Consider the following 17,794-nt stretch of genomic DNA (forward strand, 5'->3'; position numbering starts at 1 on the left):
CATACTGTGCACAAACAAACAGTCCCATTCCAAGGCAGTGACTGACTTTCAAAATTGAAGGTGCAATTGAGGGTAAAGACAGAGCAGGATGAGTGAATTGATGCCGAGAAATGGGTTGAGGAGAGCCAGAGAGAAGCCACAGGCCTCTTTAAGAGTCTGGTGAGAAACAAACACGTTGAAATGCCTTAATTTCCTGTAAAACACTATGTGAAGCAATTTAAAGTTACGAAACCTGCCACAGAAACACAAGCCTGTCTTTCTTTTGCAAATAACAATCCGTGAGCTGTTGACAACAACAGAGGCAGTGTCTTCACTGACCTCATTGCTGACAGTACATCAAGCCTCGGGCACTGAAAGCCAGTATTTGCATTGTGAAAGTTCCTTTCAAAGTGTACTTGCTGTTGTCCAGTAGCGAATGTACAACCAATTTGAGTCTAGCAAGCTCCTCCAAACGGCAGTGAAACAACGGTCAAGTTAATCTGTTTGATTTTTGACTCTGGGTCCGGCAACAACTCAAATTTACAATTCCCCATCTGCCTGTTTTCATTTGTTTCTGACTTCACTCCCACCCTGCTGCAGAGTGATAATCTGGAAGCAAGATACGAAGTTTAAGGACACTTGGGGACAGGTAACAAAGTCTGTCAGTTAGACCCCCTCCCTCTGGAAAAAGATGTCGAAAATTTGGAATTTGAGAAAAGGACACGAAGAAATGGCAATCAAGTAGGAAGTCAACATTCTCCAATGCCAGTAGACTGAAATTAACGCTATATTCCCCTTAAAAAAAATTTTGTCCCTTTTGAAAATTCAGATTTCCCCTCTCCCCTCGGGAGAATATGTAACATTTACAGGATGGCACTGTCTGACAGTGCTCATACAGAGTTGAGGATGTCAGGAAAAATCACTCGACAGATTGTAACAATACTTGACTCACACGCTTTGACTTGTTTTGATTCCGTTTATACTCATTTAAATGAAACGTTGGGTGAAAACACTAATTGTAGCGCAGCGATTAAAATCAACCCTGATTTTTAAAAATTGTAAGTTATCTGGATCTTGTGTTTTTTCAGCATTCCTTATTTTGCAGTAATTAATCTTGAAAACGTAGAGCAAAAGTTGCACCTAAAATACAAAGCAAGACAGTCATTCCTTTCCTAGTTGTTGTAAGCTGTTAAAATGTATAAACTTTTTTTTAAAGGAAGTCCTTTGGTGAAGATTAACTTTGCTGATTTAACTAAATTTAGTCCCTGATAAGCGTTAGTGAAGTACATTTTGGGGAAAAAAATATGACCGTGCATTTAATTTCATTTTGCACATTTCCTGTTTGAAAATAGCAGTAAATTGGACGACTAAATATTGAGAGATATGTATTAAATCGAGTAGATGATTTGTGCAGAAATTTCATAGGCTTTGATTTATTGTTGTCACATGTACCGAGACACTGAAAAGTTTTTTGTTTTGCATGCTCTACAGGCAGATTGTACTGTAAAGTGCTTCAGGGTAGCAGAGCAGAGTGTAGGATACAGTGTTGCAGCCATAGAGAAGGTGCAGAGAGAGAGAGAGAGAGAGATCAGAGTTAACATTTGAGCCTTTTTCCTAGGATGGTGACGGCGAGCATGAGGGAGCATAGCTTTAAATTGAGGGGTGCAAGATATAGGACAGATGTCAGAGGTAGTTTCTTTACTCAGGGAGTAGTAAGGGAATGGAACGCTTTGCCTGCGACGGTAGTAGATTCGCCAACTTTAGGTACATTTAAGTCGTCATTGGATAAGCATATGGACGTACATGGAATAGTGTAGGTTAGATGGGCTTGAGATTGGTATGACAGGTCGGCACAACGTCGAGGGCCGAAGGGCCTGTACTGTGCTGTAATGTCCTATGTTCTATGTTCTATGCTCTATGTTCTATGTTCTATGTCTGTTCAAAAGCCTGATGATAGTGGGTAGGGCTCTGTTCTTGACACTTATTCAAACTTTTATATCTGCTACCTGCTGAAAAAGGGTAGAAGGTAGAAGGGTAGAAGGTAGAAGGGTAGAAGGTAGAAGGGTAGAAGGTAGAAGGGTAGAAGGTAGAAGGGTAGAAGGTAGAAGGGTAGAAGGTAAAAGGGTAGAAGGTAGAAGGGAGCATAACCGGGTGCGGAGGGGGTTTTAATTATGCTGGTTGTTTTCCTGAGGCAGTGGGAAGTGTGGACAGAGCCGGTGGGTGGAAGGTTGGATTGTGTGATGGATTGGGCTCTATTCAAAAATCTCTATAGTTTCTTGTAGCCTTGAGAAGAGCAGTTGACATTACTATGCTGTGATGCATCTGGATAGAATGTTTTCTATAGTGCATCTATAAAAATGGGGAAGAGTTCTTGTGTATGTAACTTGAAATAGTGTAAATGCTGTACTTATTTGGTACTCTATTCTGGAAGAAAAATTACCAATTGCGTCAACGTATTTAAATCCCCGTTTTTAAAAAATGCAACAGTGGTTGCCAGGAGTGATAATCAATGATTGACAGGCATCTGAACCCTGGGGATTTCATATCACCTCAGTTTAAGGTGGAGCTTAAACTTTAGTCTTGCCACCTCCTCAAGTGTAAGTGAAAGTGCTACTGAGAAGTGAATATCAATTTGCAGATGTCGTTCTCTTAAAAAGTGCAACTTTACTGGTCTCTTCCTTTGCAGGCTGCGGCCAGTGTTTGTGGAATCTCCAAATAATTTATATACAGTTTTTAATGGAAAGAAAAAGTTCAGTCATTTCTGGATATGTTTACTTATTTTGGTCATGAGTTAGAATGTCCCTACAGTGTGGAAAAAGGCCATTCGGCCCATTGAGTCGACAACCCCCTCCTGAAGGGCATCCTAACCATACCCACGCTATCCCTTTAACCCATTACAGCAGGTACGACTTGAACCTGGGCCTCTAGCTCTGAAGTTGGGACACTGCCACTGTGGCACCAGGAGTTTTATTTGGTCATTGTATAAAGGGGATGAATATAGCGCTGAGAAGTGAATCAACCATAGTTTTCAAAATCATGAGTGGGCTGGATAGAGTGGATTGGGAACAACTTCTCCCTGTTGTAAGAGGAACAAGCATGAGAGGGCATGGACTTAAAGTGGATGTAAAAGAAGCAAGGATGATTGGAGAACAACATTTTTTTCTCCCAGCAATTTAAGATCTAGAATATTCTCCCTGGAAACGGGATGGAGGCAGGTTCAGTTGAGGCATTCATTAGATGATCCAGATTGAAGTAGTCTGTGAGGGAATGAGGGAGATGGGAGGAGACTGGCCCCAGGTCATGATGTGCGTTTGAAGAGCCAGTGTGAGTATGATTAACTTAATGGCCTCCTCCAGTAAGGTAACACTTCTGTAATTCTGTGACATTGTTCAGGAATAAATAATGGTCAGGAGAGCCTCCCTGATCATCTTCAAAATGCTCTTCTGAGGAGGAGTGACCTTTCTACGTGCACCTGGCTTTGGTTTAATATCTCAGCCAGAAGACAGCACCTCTGAGCGTTTGAACAGAAGGAAGTCCTTCAGCTAGATCACAGCTGATCTGAATCTTGTGACCTTTTACTGTTTTTAATAAACTCATGTTTGAGGTGAGGAACATAATTTTTACATGTGAAATACCAAATGTTCCCATCAAACACTCCCAGGACAGGGACAGCACACAGTTAGATACAGCCTAAAGCTCCCCATACACTGTCTCCCATCAAACACTCCCAGGGTACGTACAGCACAGGGGTTAGGTACACAGTAAAGCTCCCTGTACATTTTTAAACTGAAAGTAAACCTCTGCTTATTCTGTTAAACTGAAACTAAACTCAGTCTACTGTTTTAAACTGAAACTACAGTTCCCACTACACCCTCACATCAAATGCTCCCAGGATAGATGGAGCACTGGTTAGATACCGACAAAAACTCTCAATAACACCAAACCACAGTCACCCAGGTGCATACATGGACATAATTTGTCATAAAGCTCTGAGTCAGCTTCAGGTAGTTAATATGTATCAACAGTGGTTGCTATGGTAAAGAGTAACTGGCACGAGAAAAAAGCTTCACCAAAGATTTTAAAGAGAGTATTGTGGAGAGCTTTGAGGGAGTAGTTTCAAAATCCAGGCTGCAGAAAGCATGGGCGCCAATTGCAGACAAAGACTCTCTAAACAAAGAAGGCAATGCCTCTGACAATGCAGCAATGCTATAGTCTTACATACGTGTGTCACTTCAAGTCCTGGACTGTTAGCTGGGGCCATGAGGCATCTGACCCAGACACACAAGTGCTGCTGTTAAAGCTGTGTGCGTCATGTTAAGGAGGTGATTCACTGTGATGCCCTGTTCAGAAGAAGGGTCACTGGACCTGAAAAGTTAACTTTTTTTTTCCCCTTCAGAGATGTTACCAGACCTGCTGAGCTTTTCCAGCAACTTTGTTTTTGTTCCTGATTTACAGCAGCTGCAGTTCTTTCACTTTCTTTTTATTTGTGATGCCCTCCTTGTTGAGCAGCTGCCCCACAGACAGTATTTCAGCTTTTAGACAGACAGTAGTTTGAGATACTAGGCAGGGTACCACAGGAACTCATCTCAGCAATAAAACCAAATCTAAAAGGGGACACAGTGAAAATTTACACAACTAAATTGAAATCAGTCTCACAATATCTTGCCATAATTTAATCTCACTCATTTCTCCCCACTCAGTTCAAATTACTAACAATGTTCTCTTTACCTTCTTTGCAGCTGTAACATTGTATTTCCTGCTCTGTTCTATCATCCTCTGATCTTTGTATGGTATTATCTACCTACACTGCATACAAAACAAAACTTCACTGTACCTAGGGACATGTGACAATAATAAATCAAATCAAACTATTGAACATGAGATAATTAGTGCTGCTTGTTGGGTCTTGCAAAAAAGCCTTGTTTACCAGTTTCTGGCCTGTAGTGAGATGTGTGCAGAATGTACAGATGTTAGAGCAGGAAGCTGTAACTGGACCAACTGAAACATAATCTCCACCCAAAAGGTATCAGTCACCAGCAGAATGATTAATCTCCTGCGTATATTCTCTGTCTGTCCACGTTTTGGTATCACTCGTGTGTTCTATCGATCTACACTGCTGAAAACACTCTCTCTTTCTCTCTGCTTTTATTTTGCTCTGGGCTGACTCCTGCACTGTGTGTCTGTCTCTGCTTTTTGACATTGAGGACTGTGGACATTTCTGGTCACGGTATTACATAAAGAAGAGAGACACTTGGAGAATGGACACAGAGGGTTGGCTAGAACGGCAACAGGACTTATCAGGAAAGATTGAACAATCTTGGGCTATTCTCTCTAGAAGAGAGAGGTAACCCAGCAGAGATCTCTAAAGTCTCAAAAGACTTTGACAGGCTAGACAAGACCGAAACTTAGACTCCTAAAGATAATCACTAAAAATAAATCCAGTTGGGAGTTCAGGAGAAACCTCCTCTTGAGACCATAACAAATAAGAACAGGAGTAGGCCATTCAGTCCCTCAAACTTGCCATGCCATTTAGTAGGATCATGGCTAATCCAACATTCCTCGTGCCCACTTTCCTGCCCTTTTTCTCCATAATCCTTGGTTCCCTGACTGATCAAGAATCTATCTATCTCCACCTTAAATATATACAAGGACACTATCTCTGCAGCTCTCCGTGGCAAGGAGCTCCAAAGACACTCAACCCTCAGCAAAGAAATTCCTCCTCATCTCAGTCTTAAACTGGTGTTCCCCTTTATTCTGACAGTATGCCTTGTTCTTGACTCTCCCATGAGGAGAAATATCCTTCCAGTATTTATCCTGTCAAATCCGTTCAGAATCCCATATGTTACTTCCACCTCTGCCATTTCGCACCCTCAGCCAGAGAGTGCTGAGAACATGGAACTCTGTCTCACATGGAGTGGTTGAAGTGAATGATATTGGTACATTAGAGATAAGTTGCATAAACACACACAAGAGGGAGGAAGAGAAGAATAGGCTGAGGGTGGGGTGAGGCTCAAACATCAGGCTCTAACAATCAGGCAGAGTGACCTGATCCCTGTGGTGTATGTTCTGAATGTTTGCCTCCTGACTCATGATGTTCCAGAATGAACTGCTTGTTGATCTGTAAGTGTCTCAAGACTGGTACTGGTTTCAAAACATTGCATTTATAGTCTGACAGCTGACTTTCTGTAAATGATATTCAATCACAACCTCTGCTTCCAATAACCCTGAAACAGGTTTAAACTTGCAATAAAAAGACCAGGAGATATAATGAGGGATGGAGAGCTGATGTGACAGTCGGGTTTGGGTTTAGAACTAGAATTAGGTTTTATTGTCATGTGCAGGAATACATGAGTGCAGTGACAAATGCACATTTCTCTGGGGCTGTCTTATTTAACAAAGTAGAATTTTTAGGAAAAAACACAACAGAAAAAAAACCCAGGAAAGGGAAACAGAAACTGCTGGAGAAACTCAGCAGGTCTGGCAGCAACTGTGGAGAGAAACAGTTAATGTTTCAAGTCTGGTGACCCTTTGTCAGTACTGATGGCAGCAAGGAAGAGTGAGTAGATGGATGGAGAGAGCCCAGAGAGAGAGGAAACAACAAGCAAACAAAGGGATTGCTGATTGTAGCTAGGAGTTCATGCTGTAAAACTTGTAGGCCAGAATAAGGAGGGGTGGGGTGGGGGGGAAACAGGGTGTCACATTTTAACGTAATTAATTATGGAAGATTGAATTCCACACTGCCCCTTCCACAAACTCTCAGATGGTACAGAGGCTTGGTGATATTCATAGAATCCATACGCTGTGGAAGCAAACTACTTGGCCCATCACATCCACACCAACCCTCCAAAAAGCATCCTACCCAGACCCAGTGAGTAACTCACCTGACACTCCAAAGCCCATCCACCATCCACAAATCACCAAGTCAGGAGTGTGACGGAGTGTGATTTCTCCTCCAAGCCCCACACACAATCCTGACTTGCAGTACCTCTGCATGTCCAGAACTCCCTCAGTGCTACAATGGGGGTGGCCAAATGAGTTGGGAGCCTGCAATGCCATTCCAATAAGATTGCAGCTGGTCTGTTTGTGCCCTGGACCCATTTTTCTGCCTCCTTCCAATAACCTGTTCTTGTCTTGTAAGACAAAACCCTATCAACTTCTGCCTTAAAACCTTCAAAGACCCCAGCCCCTATCTGGGGCAGAGAGCTCCCAAGACATTCATTACCCTCTGAGAGAAAGCCATCCTCATCACTGTCTTAAGTAGACATTCTCTTATTTCTAAACAGTAATCCCCAGTTCTCATTACCTCCCCCTCCCTACCACAAGCAAAAACATGCTTTCAGATTGACTTTGTGATGGCTCCTCCCCTACCATAAGATCAGAACTCCAGTGGTTAAAAGTACAGTTTGTTCCACACTTGAACAATAATGTAACTCCACCATCACCTTCAGTCCCAGTCCGAGGTATCAGTCCCAAAAAAATACTGTCAGTGTAAGCTTTGTACTTGATTCACTCTGAGATGTCAGAAGTACAAAGGGATCTGAGAGTGTTGGTCCAGGATTCTCTAAAGGTTAACTTGCAGGTAGAGTCTGGAATTAAGAAAGCAAATGTAATGTTGTCGTTTATTTCAAGAGGGTTGGAATATAAAAGCAGCGATGTACTTCCGAGACTTTATAAAGCTCTAGTTAGGCCCCATTTAGAATACTGTGTCCAATTTTGGGCCCCACACCTCAGGAAGGACATACTAGCCCTGGAGCGTGTCCAGTGGAGATTCACATGGATGATCCCTGGAATGGTAGCTTAATGTATGATGAACGGCTAAGCATCCTGGGATTGTACTCATTAGAGTTTAGAAGGTTGCGGGGAGATCTAATAGAAACTTACAAGAAAATGTATGGCTTAGAAGGGGTGGATGCTAGGAAGTTGTTTCCATTAGGTGGGGGGATTAGAACCCGTGGGTACAGCCTTAGAATTAGAGGGGGTAAATTTAAAACAGAAATGAGATGACAGTTCTTCAGCCAGAGAGTGGTGGGCCTGTGGAATTCATTGCTACGGAGTGCAGTGGAGGCCGAGCCGTTGGATGCCTTCAAGGCAGAGATCGACAAATTCTTGATCTCCGAAGGAATCGAAGGCTACAGGGAGCGTGCAGGGAAGTGGAGCTGAAATGGCCATCAGCCATGATTTAAATGGTGGCATGGACTTGATGGGCTGAATGGCCTTACTTCCACTCCTATGTCTTATGTCTTATGAGTGTGCTGTTGACTTTTTTGAATTGGGTGTAGTTCCCATGCCCACTTTTCTCCGATCCCTTTGTCAACAAACTGTTCAACTACAGGGGCATCACAATATATTTGATCCTGATCCTGTGCAATGTCTGGGGATGAGATGGGGCTAATTAAACATTGAAGAGGAACCGGGATCCAGGTTGATTCACTCCACATTGTCAACTGTCAAATAGTTCAGGAGCACAATAAATTTGAACTCTCTTTGGACAGTCTAACAGATCAGTTAGCACCACTCAGGACAAGCATGAGACTGGGATCTTCCAAGTTAGTTCAGGTCAAAATGTTTCCATTAATTTTATGTTGTGGGTGGCTGAAGTCAGATTTCACACAACGCACTGTGGATTTCTAATTCTCCACTATCAGCAGCTGTGCCTCAATCTGTCTGAAATTCGTGAATTCTCTCCCAACATCTCTCTTGGACTATGGCAATGGAGAGGAGACATGGGACAGCTTCACCTGGCATTGACTCAGTGGGCTGAATGGCCAGCTTCCATGCTGTAATGGTCCTGTAACACTACCTCTCTGTCTCCTTCTCAGACATTTCTTTAAGACTTCCCTCTCTGATAATTGGCCGCTTATTCTAATATCGATTTAAAAGACTGCGGATGAGGAGAGGTTGAATAGGTCGGGCCTGTACTTATTGAAGTTTGGAAGAATTGGAGGAGACCTTATTGAAATGGAGGATTTTTAGGGGATTTGACAATGTTGATTCAGAGATGTTATCTCCATGTGGGAGAGTCTAGATCCAGAGGACATGGTCTTAGAAGAAATGATTGCTCATGTGAGAGTTTGCATGTTTTTAAGAAGGTTATTAAGAAAGCAAATGGAATATTGTCCTTGATAATAAAATGTGAGGCTGGATGAACACATCAGGCCAAGCAGCATCTCAGGAGCACAAAAGCTAACGTTTCGGGCCTAGACCCTTCATCAGAGAGGGGGATGGGGAGAGGGAACTGGAATAAATAGGGAGAGAGGGGGAGGCGGACCGAAGATGGAGAGTAAAGAAGATAGGTGGAGAGAGTATAGGTGGGGAGGTAGGGAGGGGACAGGTCAAGGAGGTGGGATGAGGTTAGTAGGTAGATGGGGGTGCGGCTTGGGTTGGGAGGAAGGGATGGGTGAGAGGAAGAACCGGTTAGGGAGGCAGAGACAGGTTGGACTGGTTTTGGGATGCAGTGGGTGGGGGGGGGAAGAGCTGGGCTGGTTGTGTGGTGCAGTGGGGGGAGGGGACGAACTGGGCTGGTTTAGGGATGCAGTAGGGGAAGGGGAGATTTTGAAACTGGTGAAGTCCACATTGATACCCTGCAGCCATATGGTATCAATGTGGACTTCATCAGTTTCAAAATCTCCCCTTCCCCTACTGCATCTCTAAACCAGCCCAGTTCGTCCCCTCCCCCCACTGCACCACACAACCAGCCCAGCTCTTCCCCCCCCCCCACCCCACCCAACCCACTGCATCCCAAAACCAGTCCAACCTGTCTCTGCCTCCCTAACCGGTTCTTCCTCTCACCCATCCCTTCCTCCCACCCCAAGCCGCACCCCCATCTACCTACTAACCTCATCCCACCTCCTTGACCTGTCCGTCTTCCCTGGACTGACCTATCCCCTCCCTACCTCCCCACCTATACTCTCTCCACCTATCTTCTTTACTCTCCATCTTCGGTCCGCCTCCCCCTCTCTCCCTATTTATTCCAGTTCCCTCTCCCCATCCCCATCTCTGATGAAGGGTCTAGGCCCGAAACGTCAGCTTTTGTGCTCCTGAGATGCTGCTTGGCCTGCTGTGTTCATCCAGCCTCACATTTTATTATCTTGGAATTCTCCAGCATCTGCAGTTCCCATTATCTCTGGAATATTGTCCTTTATTGCTAGAGGGATGGAGTTTAAAAACAGGGAGGCTATGCTGCAGCTGTGTAGGGTCCTGGTGAGGCCACACCTGGAGAAATGTGTGCAGTTTTGATCTCCTTACTTGAGAAAGGATATACTGGCAGAGGAGATTCACTAGGTTGATTTTGGAATTGAGAGAATTGGTTTACGAGGAGAGATTGAGTAAGCAGAGAGTATGCTCATTGGGATTTAGAATACTGAAGGGGGGGGGAGGAGGCTCTGATGAAGGGTCTCGGCCCGAAACGTCAGCTTTTGTGCTCCCGTGATGCTGCTTGGCCTGCTGTGTTCATCCAGCTCCACATTTTGTTATCTTACGGTCTTTATTTTAGAAGCTTTTCATGTGGTTCAGTGTGACGCCCTTCTTTGTTTTAGAATGCTCCTGTGAAGCGTATCGAACTGTTAACCTACCTCTACAGGTCTCATTTTATTATTAGAGATGCTATCATCCTATCTCACAATGTTCCAGCTTGTAAAAGCTTCAAGGATATGCGATCTGTCGCCAGCAGATGGCAGCGGTGTTTAATCGGCTGAAACCTTTTATTTTCTGAGTTTGGAAAGTTCATTGAATTAGGATCCCGTCTCCCACAGCCAGACCCCCCCAACCATCGGCTATAATGAATGGTCTTGAAATGCCGTCCCTGTTGTTTTGTCTTGTCAGGTTCCCTGTAGGCGGACGAGGGTGTTCATTTTGTGTACAGCAAGATCCCACTCGCAACAATCTCAGCAGTCGGTTAGGACAATTCTGTGTAGTGACTGAGTAATGGAAAATTCCTCCTTTCTCTCTCTCTCATCTCCGTTGTGTGTCTGAGAACCATCCGGAAGACCCATTCTAAAAGTCACTGGGAGAAAATTTTATTTTTTTTCTCTTTTTGCAAGGCACCCATACTTCATGGCTCTAATGACTTGAAAGGGTTACGTTTACAGTAACCTATTACGTGAAATGTTAAAAGTAAAACTCATGTACCTAGTCTTTCAGCTGTTTATTAAAGCTGCTTTGTAAATGCCTTGAGATAACGAGGTGCAGAGCTGGACGAACACAGCAGGTCAAGCAGCATCAGAGGAGCAGGAAAGCTGACGTTTCGGGCCTAGACCCTTCTTCGGAAATGGTCTTGTTCTGATTTTGTTTTGAAAATTCCATCTGACCGAAGAGCAGATAAATCAGCTCCGGGAGAAACTTGGCAGATGTGGTAACAGAAAGCTTGCAGGGTTTTTGCAAATGTTGCATAACCTGACTTATTGACAATGCTTTTCACATCAAGAATAGACAGCTTGCAAGCAAAATATTTGTTGAAAAACATTAGCTGCTGCCTTCCAAATAACATTGGCATTGAGATAATGAGATAAAACCACGTTTTAAATTATTTCAATATGTTTGAAATCGATTTATTTTTAGGGAGCTATGTGTTCGAAGTCTGAATGTATTTAACTTGAAGTTGACTAAAGTAGGAAAAAAGTTTTTAAGAACTTGTCCAAAAGTTTGCAAACATTTCCTCGAAGTTGTTTATTTGCCTTTGAGGCTCGGTTTTTTAAAATTTGAACTGGTCCTTGTTGTTTTTCTGCTGCCTGGAATCTCTCGTGATGTTTTCCTTCCAATCGGCGGAGAGATTTATGTCTTTGCAGCGTTGCCCGGACTCGAACTGCGCCTCGTCCCCCCCCCCTCTTTGCTTTACTTCGAGAAAAACAAGCGAGAGCTGGGTGCGCCGCGCCCCTGTGTCCGGGCCCAGCTGTCAATCACAGCCAAGGCCCCGCCCGCCATTGGCCAGCGGCAAGGACAGCTCCTTCAGCCATTGGCTGAAATCCTTGTCAATCACCTTCTCCCCACCTACACAGGCAGTCGCTGCCTATTTAAAGGGGAGGTACACTGTTGCTGAAGTGAAACGCTTGGTCTTTGTGATATCGGTTGTTCACCGAGTGCAAGACACCAATTCCAAAAGAGAAAGGAAGAGGAGGAAAAGAAAAGATGATTTTGGATAAGTTGAAGAGGTTTTCAATGGTGCTGGACAGTCCAGACCCCAGCTCCGTGCCGGTTTACAGCAGTGGGGATGAGGTGTCCGGGAAAGTCGTCCTGGAGCTGACTGCTGCAATGAAGATCCAATCTTTAAAACTGCACGCAGAAGGCTGTGCAAAAGTGCATTGGACTGAGTCAAGAAGCGCTGGCTCCAGTACTGCTTACACCCAGAACTACAGCGATCAAGTGGAATATTATAACAAGAGGATAAACCTTCTCCAACAAGGTCAGTACCCCCTTTGCCCCATGTACGCTGGCATCTTACTTTGACAGTGCAAGCGACTAGAATTGGCTGTGATTCTAAGAGTTAAAAAAAAACAAAAGACCTGCGGATGCTGTAAATCAGAAACAAAAACATGAGTTGCTGGAAAAGCTCAGCAGGTCTGGCAGCATCTGTGAACAGAAATCAGTTAATGTTTCGGGTCCGGTGACCCTCCCTCAGAACTAGCTGTTTCAAAGAGCCTGTGGCCGAATGGTCTGCTCTAGTGCTATTCTATTCCATAATTTTGAGGTTTAGAGGCAAGGAAAGGGACAGTGGGTACAATGTGACAGTCCAGGGTAATGATGGCCATCCTTATCCTGCCCTGTTTTTATACTTTCATTGCCAGAACAGTACAGTGAGCACCTGATTATGAGGGCTCTGAGTGCTGCAGTTGTGGCCATTCTGTAGTACAGTTAAATAAAACTTTCTTTGAAATGCAAAGGTAAGTTTCATTTTCACTTTAGCTGGATTGTGAATCTGCCCTTTGAAAGATGGTGCGTGTATTTTGTCACGCAACCTTTTCTGTTTTTCATTATAGGTTGTTTCACTGGGACATTTACTGCACAGAGCCTGTAATTGGGAAGAAGACTCAATTGTTGTGATTATGAAATGCTGAGTCTATCAGAATATCATGGGGAGCCTGAATTATGCAGATTTTGCATTTCTTCACTAGAGTCTGTTGGAATGGTGTTGTAGGGAGCGAGTTTTCTTTTTATTGCTTAAATATAAGTTAAAATAAATGTTTAAAGACCAATCATGTTGCTTAGTGCTGTGTTAGTGAAATTGTTGCTTGTAAAATCTGCGGCAGCAACACTTTTTGTCGTCTTGTTTCACTAACCTCAGATTTAGCCCATAACACCAAAAGAAATGAGTTGGCCTTTCGGTCCCATGAGTCTGCGTCACCCTCTAATGTGGCTGATCGGGTATTCTTTGCCTCTATTATCCTGCCCTTTTCCAGTGATCCTTGGTTCCTCTAATCGGACCTTATCACTGGGTCAGCGCCTACCCACAGTCGAACAGAGGGGCAAACGGTATAAATATCTAAAGGAGTGCAAAGTGCCAATTTAATTGGCTGTCAGAGGTATTTTTCAGTGTGGTGGTGATGGTGGAGGAGTTCAAAACTGGAGGGGGCATATTTTAAAGATGAGGAGGAAGCACTAAAAAGGATAGGGACAAATTTTTTTTTAAAAGTGTGGTTAGTGTGTGAAACTGCCAGAGGAAGTGGGATTGGGGGTACAGTGAAAATGTCCAAAAGACATTTGAATATGTGTGTGTATAGAAAAGGTTTTGAGGGATATTGGCCAGGAACAGGCAGGTGGGATTAGTTTAGTCTGGGAGCATGGTCTAGTTGGACTGAAAGGTCCATTTTCTGTGCTGTATGACTTTACAAAAAAGATAATTAAATACTGTGGCATTTGTTCCTCTGCTGTTGGCTTTGGACTGCTGGTTGATTGTTTTTGAGTCTGCTTGATCTAAAATTTAGGAGCCCAAAGCAACGTTGTTACCTCCTCCTCCTTTCTCCATGGCATTGTTTGCTTGTTGACAGAGCCCATCTGTTGAGAGGGGCAGGAAAGGGCAACAGGAGAAACTGCAAACATTCAATGGGTCAGACTGTGACAGCAGTTAGAGGAAAGTGACAACATTTCATGTTTCATCCTACTTCAGTTTAGTGGAAAGAGTTGAGAGTGAGCAACTGGCGAGAGAATACCACAGACTTGTATACACAAATATAATGGTAATGATCATGGATCGTCAATCTCCCAACCCGTGTGAAGATTTTGGCAGTTAATTGCAATATTAGCTTAATTGCTTCAAGTCTGTTTATAAAGTGATAATTATCACTTTCTCTGTTTTGTCCAGTTTGCTTTACAGATGAAAGAAATTGATAACTAAATCATGCATTTAGGTAGAAACTGGACTATCCTCCTGGTCCACAATGATCTGTAGGTGGGGCTGATCTGGAGAGGAGGGTGAACAGGTTGTGCGTGTGTCCATATTGATCAGCAATAAAGACATGTCTCTGGCTACCCAGGTTGTTTTTTTTCTATTTATTTCAGTTTAACAATTAGCCATTGTGTAAATTCTGAAGGACAATTTTTTTTTTTGGAAACTTATTTTGTTTGTTCATTGGCTCAGCTGATTTTATCACACAGTAGGTCTGTGATTCAGCACATCCTCTTCTGCGTTGCAGTTGTTGATAGTAAGTGATTGCTGTCTCCTCCAGCCCTGTCCCTTGCATTATCCTGACTGGTGTACGGTCCATTACAGCTTGCAACTTCAAGACTGGGATCTTATTGATCTGGGACAGTCCATCATACAGAGTTCTTACAAACGGACAAAACCGACCTCAACAGCCCTTTCCCACCTTGTGTCTATCAAGACAGCTCACAAAACCCTTCCTGTTAATCCATTCTTCCCTGTTTTGATCCCAATCCAGGTGGTGTCTATAAAGGCGATTAGTGCCATTGCCTGTGCAGCCTTTCCGAATATTAACCTGAGAATCCTTGTGCTATTTCGCTCTGCCCCTCCCCCCGGGATGGATGTTTTTGTACCTTTACAATGATGTCACCTTCTGGCCAGACTGTTAATCAACCTGTGAATCCTTCCCATTGCTTCACTCTGGGGGGACAGAGCAAGGCAAAGTGAAAACAAACAGATGAGATCATATGCATCACGCATTCCCCAAGCTGTTCAGGCCCCGGAGCTGATCTGATTGAATGGGAAGAAGGAAATCCCACTGGTGGCTGTTCCATTGGTTCTGACACCTTACACTTCCCAGTGATGGATTGAAGGAACTCAGTTGGCCTCACGTTGTGGGGATTTGTCATGAATTGGGCAAGAAGTTTAGTGATTATGGGTAATCCAATAATCCAATCCCCAGTACCATGTAGAAACAGGTAGTGGCCAATCAGCCCCTTGCGTCTGTTCTGCCAATTGTGCCTGATCTGTATAGTCACTCTATTGACTGATGTTGGTTACATAGTTTTTCTTGGATGAGTAAGTTTGTCAAAAAAACGATCAGTTTTGAAATTTTCCATTGACCATCAGCTTCGATGGTGTTTTTTGGGGCAATAGTTCTGGATTTCCACTGCCCTTTAAATGAGAGTCTTCCTTTCATCACTCCTGTGCAACCTGCTCAGAACTTTCGGGCTCTGCCTCTTCTCCCACTGCCGCTAGAGATAACCTTATTCATCCACCAGCTACAGTACACAGACCAACGCAGGATCACTACCATTGGTGCTTTGGAATAGTGAGTTTAAAACTACCTTCCCAGTTTACGTGCTATTCAGGAACGCTCGAAGCTGCTCCAAAGCACTTTCACTCCTTTTTATGCCTCCCCCGATATTTTCTTCAATGTTGAAATGAAAGCTTTTGTCGCACTGTGCCATGGTTCATTTCACTTCCTCCCTTGATCTGTGTTCAGGCTTCAAGAAACCAAAATGTGGAAGTTGCTTCATCAATACTCCCTGACTCCCCCCTCCTTCCCTAAAGCTTCTTTATTTGGTGGAGCCCTTCACCTGTTTTCTTGGTTTGAAGGTGATAAACACCTCTTGTAGTTCTTCAGACTTGCAACCAACATTTTACTCAGTGATGTCATTGCCACTTGGGAAGCAACCTGCTGGTTTTTCCTGGAAATTGCTTGGTTCCCTCGGTCCATGCTGGTTAATGCCACACCAATGATGTTCCGATCCTTTGGGATGTGGGTAGTTAACCACCCATTACAATCCAACAGAACCAACCCAGCAAGAAGACAGTCCTAAGGCCAGTAACTCATAGAAGAGAAACAGAAAAGTGATTGTCCGACCCATCTTCTTGTTACAGTATTTCTTGTGTAAGCGTGTTGATGGAGCTTTGACAGGAGGTTGGAGGAGTTCAGAAATTTCTACTAATTGCATCAGCTCCATTGTTAATTTGAAAGGAAATTCATTATACAATAGAATGCCATCACTGCAAACAGGCACGTTTCCTTCCCAAAAATCCCCTCTCTAGTTTAACTTGGGAAGGTGGAGCTGCATGGAGAATGGAGGTGTGGTTAGGTCACAGAGTGACGGGGTGTGATTTTTATACCAATCTGTAATCAGATGAAATTTCTATTGAGCTGATAGCTGGAGTCTCGGACTAGTTACAGAAGACAGTGTGCACTCTCCTTACCTTCCCCAGTTACGTTTTTACTTGGACAAAAAAATCTGTTTGTGACTTTGGGATGTTTATAGGACCTTGTATTTATAAAGCTGTTTCACAACGTCCTCAGCATGTCCCCAAAACACTTTGCAACCAACAAAACATTTCTCTGAGGTCCCTGTTGTCATGCATGAAGTGCAGAAACCAATTTGCACACAGCAGTCTTTGTGAACAGCAACATGCTAAAGATCAGATATTCTGTACTGGTGATGTTTGCTATCAAATATCGGTTAGGATGCTGGAGAAATTCCCTCAATTGTTCTTCAGGAAAGTGCCATTCAATCTTTTATGTCCATCTCAAAATGGAGGCCACTTCCACTTAATATTTCATCCAAACGAAGCTGGCTTCAGCAGTGCAGCATTCCCATTGTTCTGCACTAGGGACGTTGGTCTCAATTATGTGTTTGAAATTCTGGTGTGGGGTTTGAGCCCATGACCTGTGTGAGGGGAGGGTTGAAAAGAGGATGTTTGTGTGTGCGAGTGTGGACAGGGTTGTACTGCCTCAGTTAGTCTGTGTGATGTGCCATTTTCTTGTTTCTCTTGCTGTCTTTTCTGACAAGTCTTTGTTCCCCAAGTGCTTGAACTAATGAACCAGATAGAGGTATCAAGAAATGTGTGCTATTGTTTTTAACAGACTGTATCTCTACCTTTTCAGATAATGGGGAAATCACCCTTCTCCCAGCTGGTCGCCATGAGTTTCCATTCAGCTTCCAGCTTCCTGAAGAGTAAGTACCTTGAGCCCTTATGAGTGAAAAGAGCATATATCCTGAGCCCATTGCTTCTGTGTAGAGTGTCTCTCTAAATCTTCAGACTGGATCTAATGTTCTCCTCAGCCTTCTATAAGAAGGCCCGAGATGATGGAATCTCTTCTTGTTCCATTCTTTGGATCCAATCAGATCTCTTTATTGACTTCTGGGGAAATATAGTGCCAATTTGTCTGCACCAAAAGCCCACAATAAGTTCAGTCATTGTTGGGGAAAACGTCTGGGTTCAGCCCAAAATTAACTATTTGAATGCATCCTTGCTTGGGCTTTCCAACTGAGAGTTGGTGGTGGGTGTGAGGCAAGTGAGCAGGTCCTCACGGGGTCCTCGGGAGGAAGTAATGGCGTACAAGTGCTGGAAAATGGGATTAGAACGGATGGATGTTTCATGACCAGCATGGATGTAATGGACCGAAGGGCCTTGTTCCATGTTGTAAAC

At 43.7% G+C, this 17,794-nt stretch overlaps 1 protein-coding gene across 2 annotated transcripts in view; it reads left to right on the forward strand.

Moving 5' to 3' along the window:
• arrdc2 (arrestin domain containing 2) overlaps positions 1-17,794 on the forward strand; it is a 31,741-nt gene that overhangs the window by 6,694 nt on the left and 7,253 nt on the right. Inside the window, exons 1-2 of one of the 2 annotated variants that reach the window (XM_048559775.2) lie at positions 12,018-12,376; positions 17,250-17,319. In XM_048559775.2, the coding sequence (XP_048415732.1) occupies positions 12,103-12,376; positions 17,250-17,319 (344 nt within the window). In that variant the 5' untranslated portion in view covers positions 12,018-12,102. Of the gene's footprint in view, positions 1-12,017; positions 12,377-17,249; positions 17,320-17,794 lie in introns of those variants that run through there. The other variant, XM_048559776.2, reaches the window with a different exon arrangement.

Source organism: Stegostoma tigrinum, chromosome 30 (assembly GCF_030684315.1).
Source record: "Stegostoma tigrinum isolate sSteTig4 chromosome 30, sSteTig4.hap1, whole genome shotgun sequence".
NCBI lineage: Eukaryota > Metazoa > Chordata > Chondrichthyes > Orectolobiformes > Stegostomatidae > Stegostoma > Stegostoma tigrinum.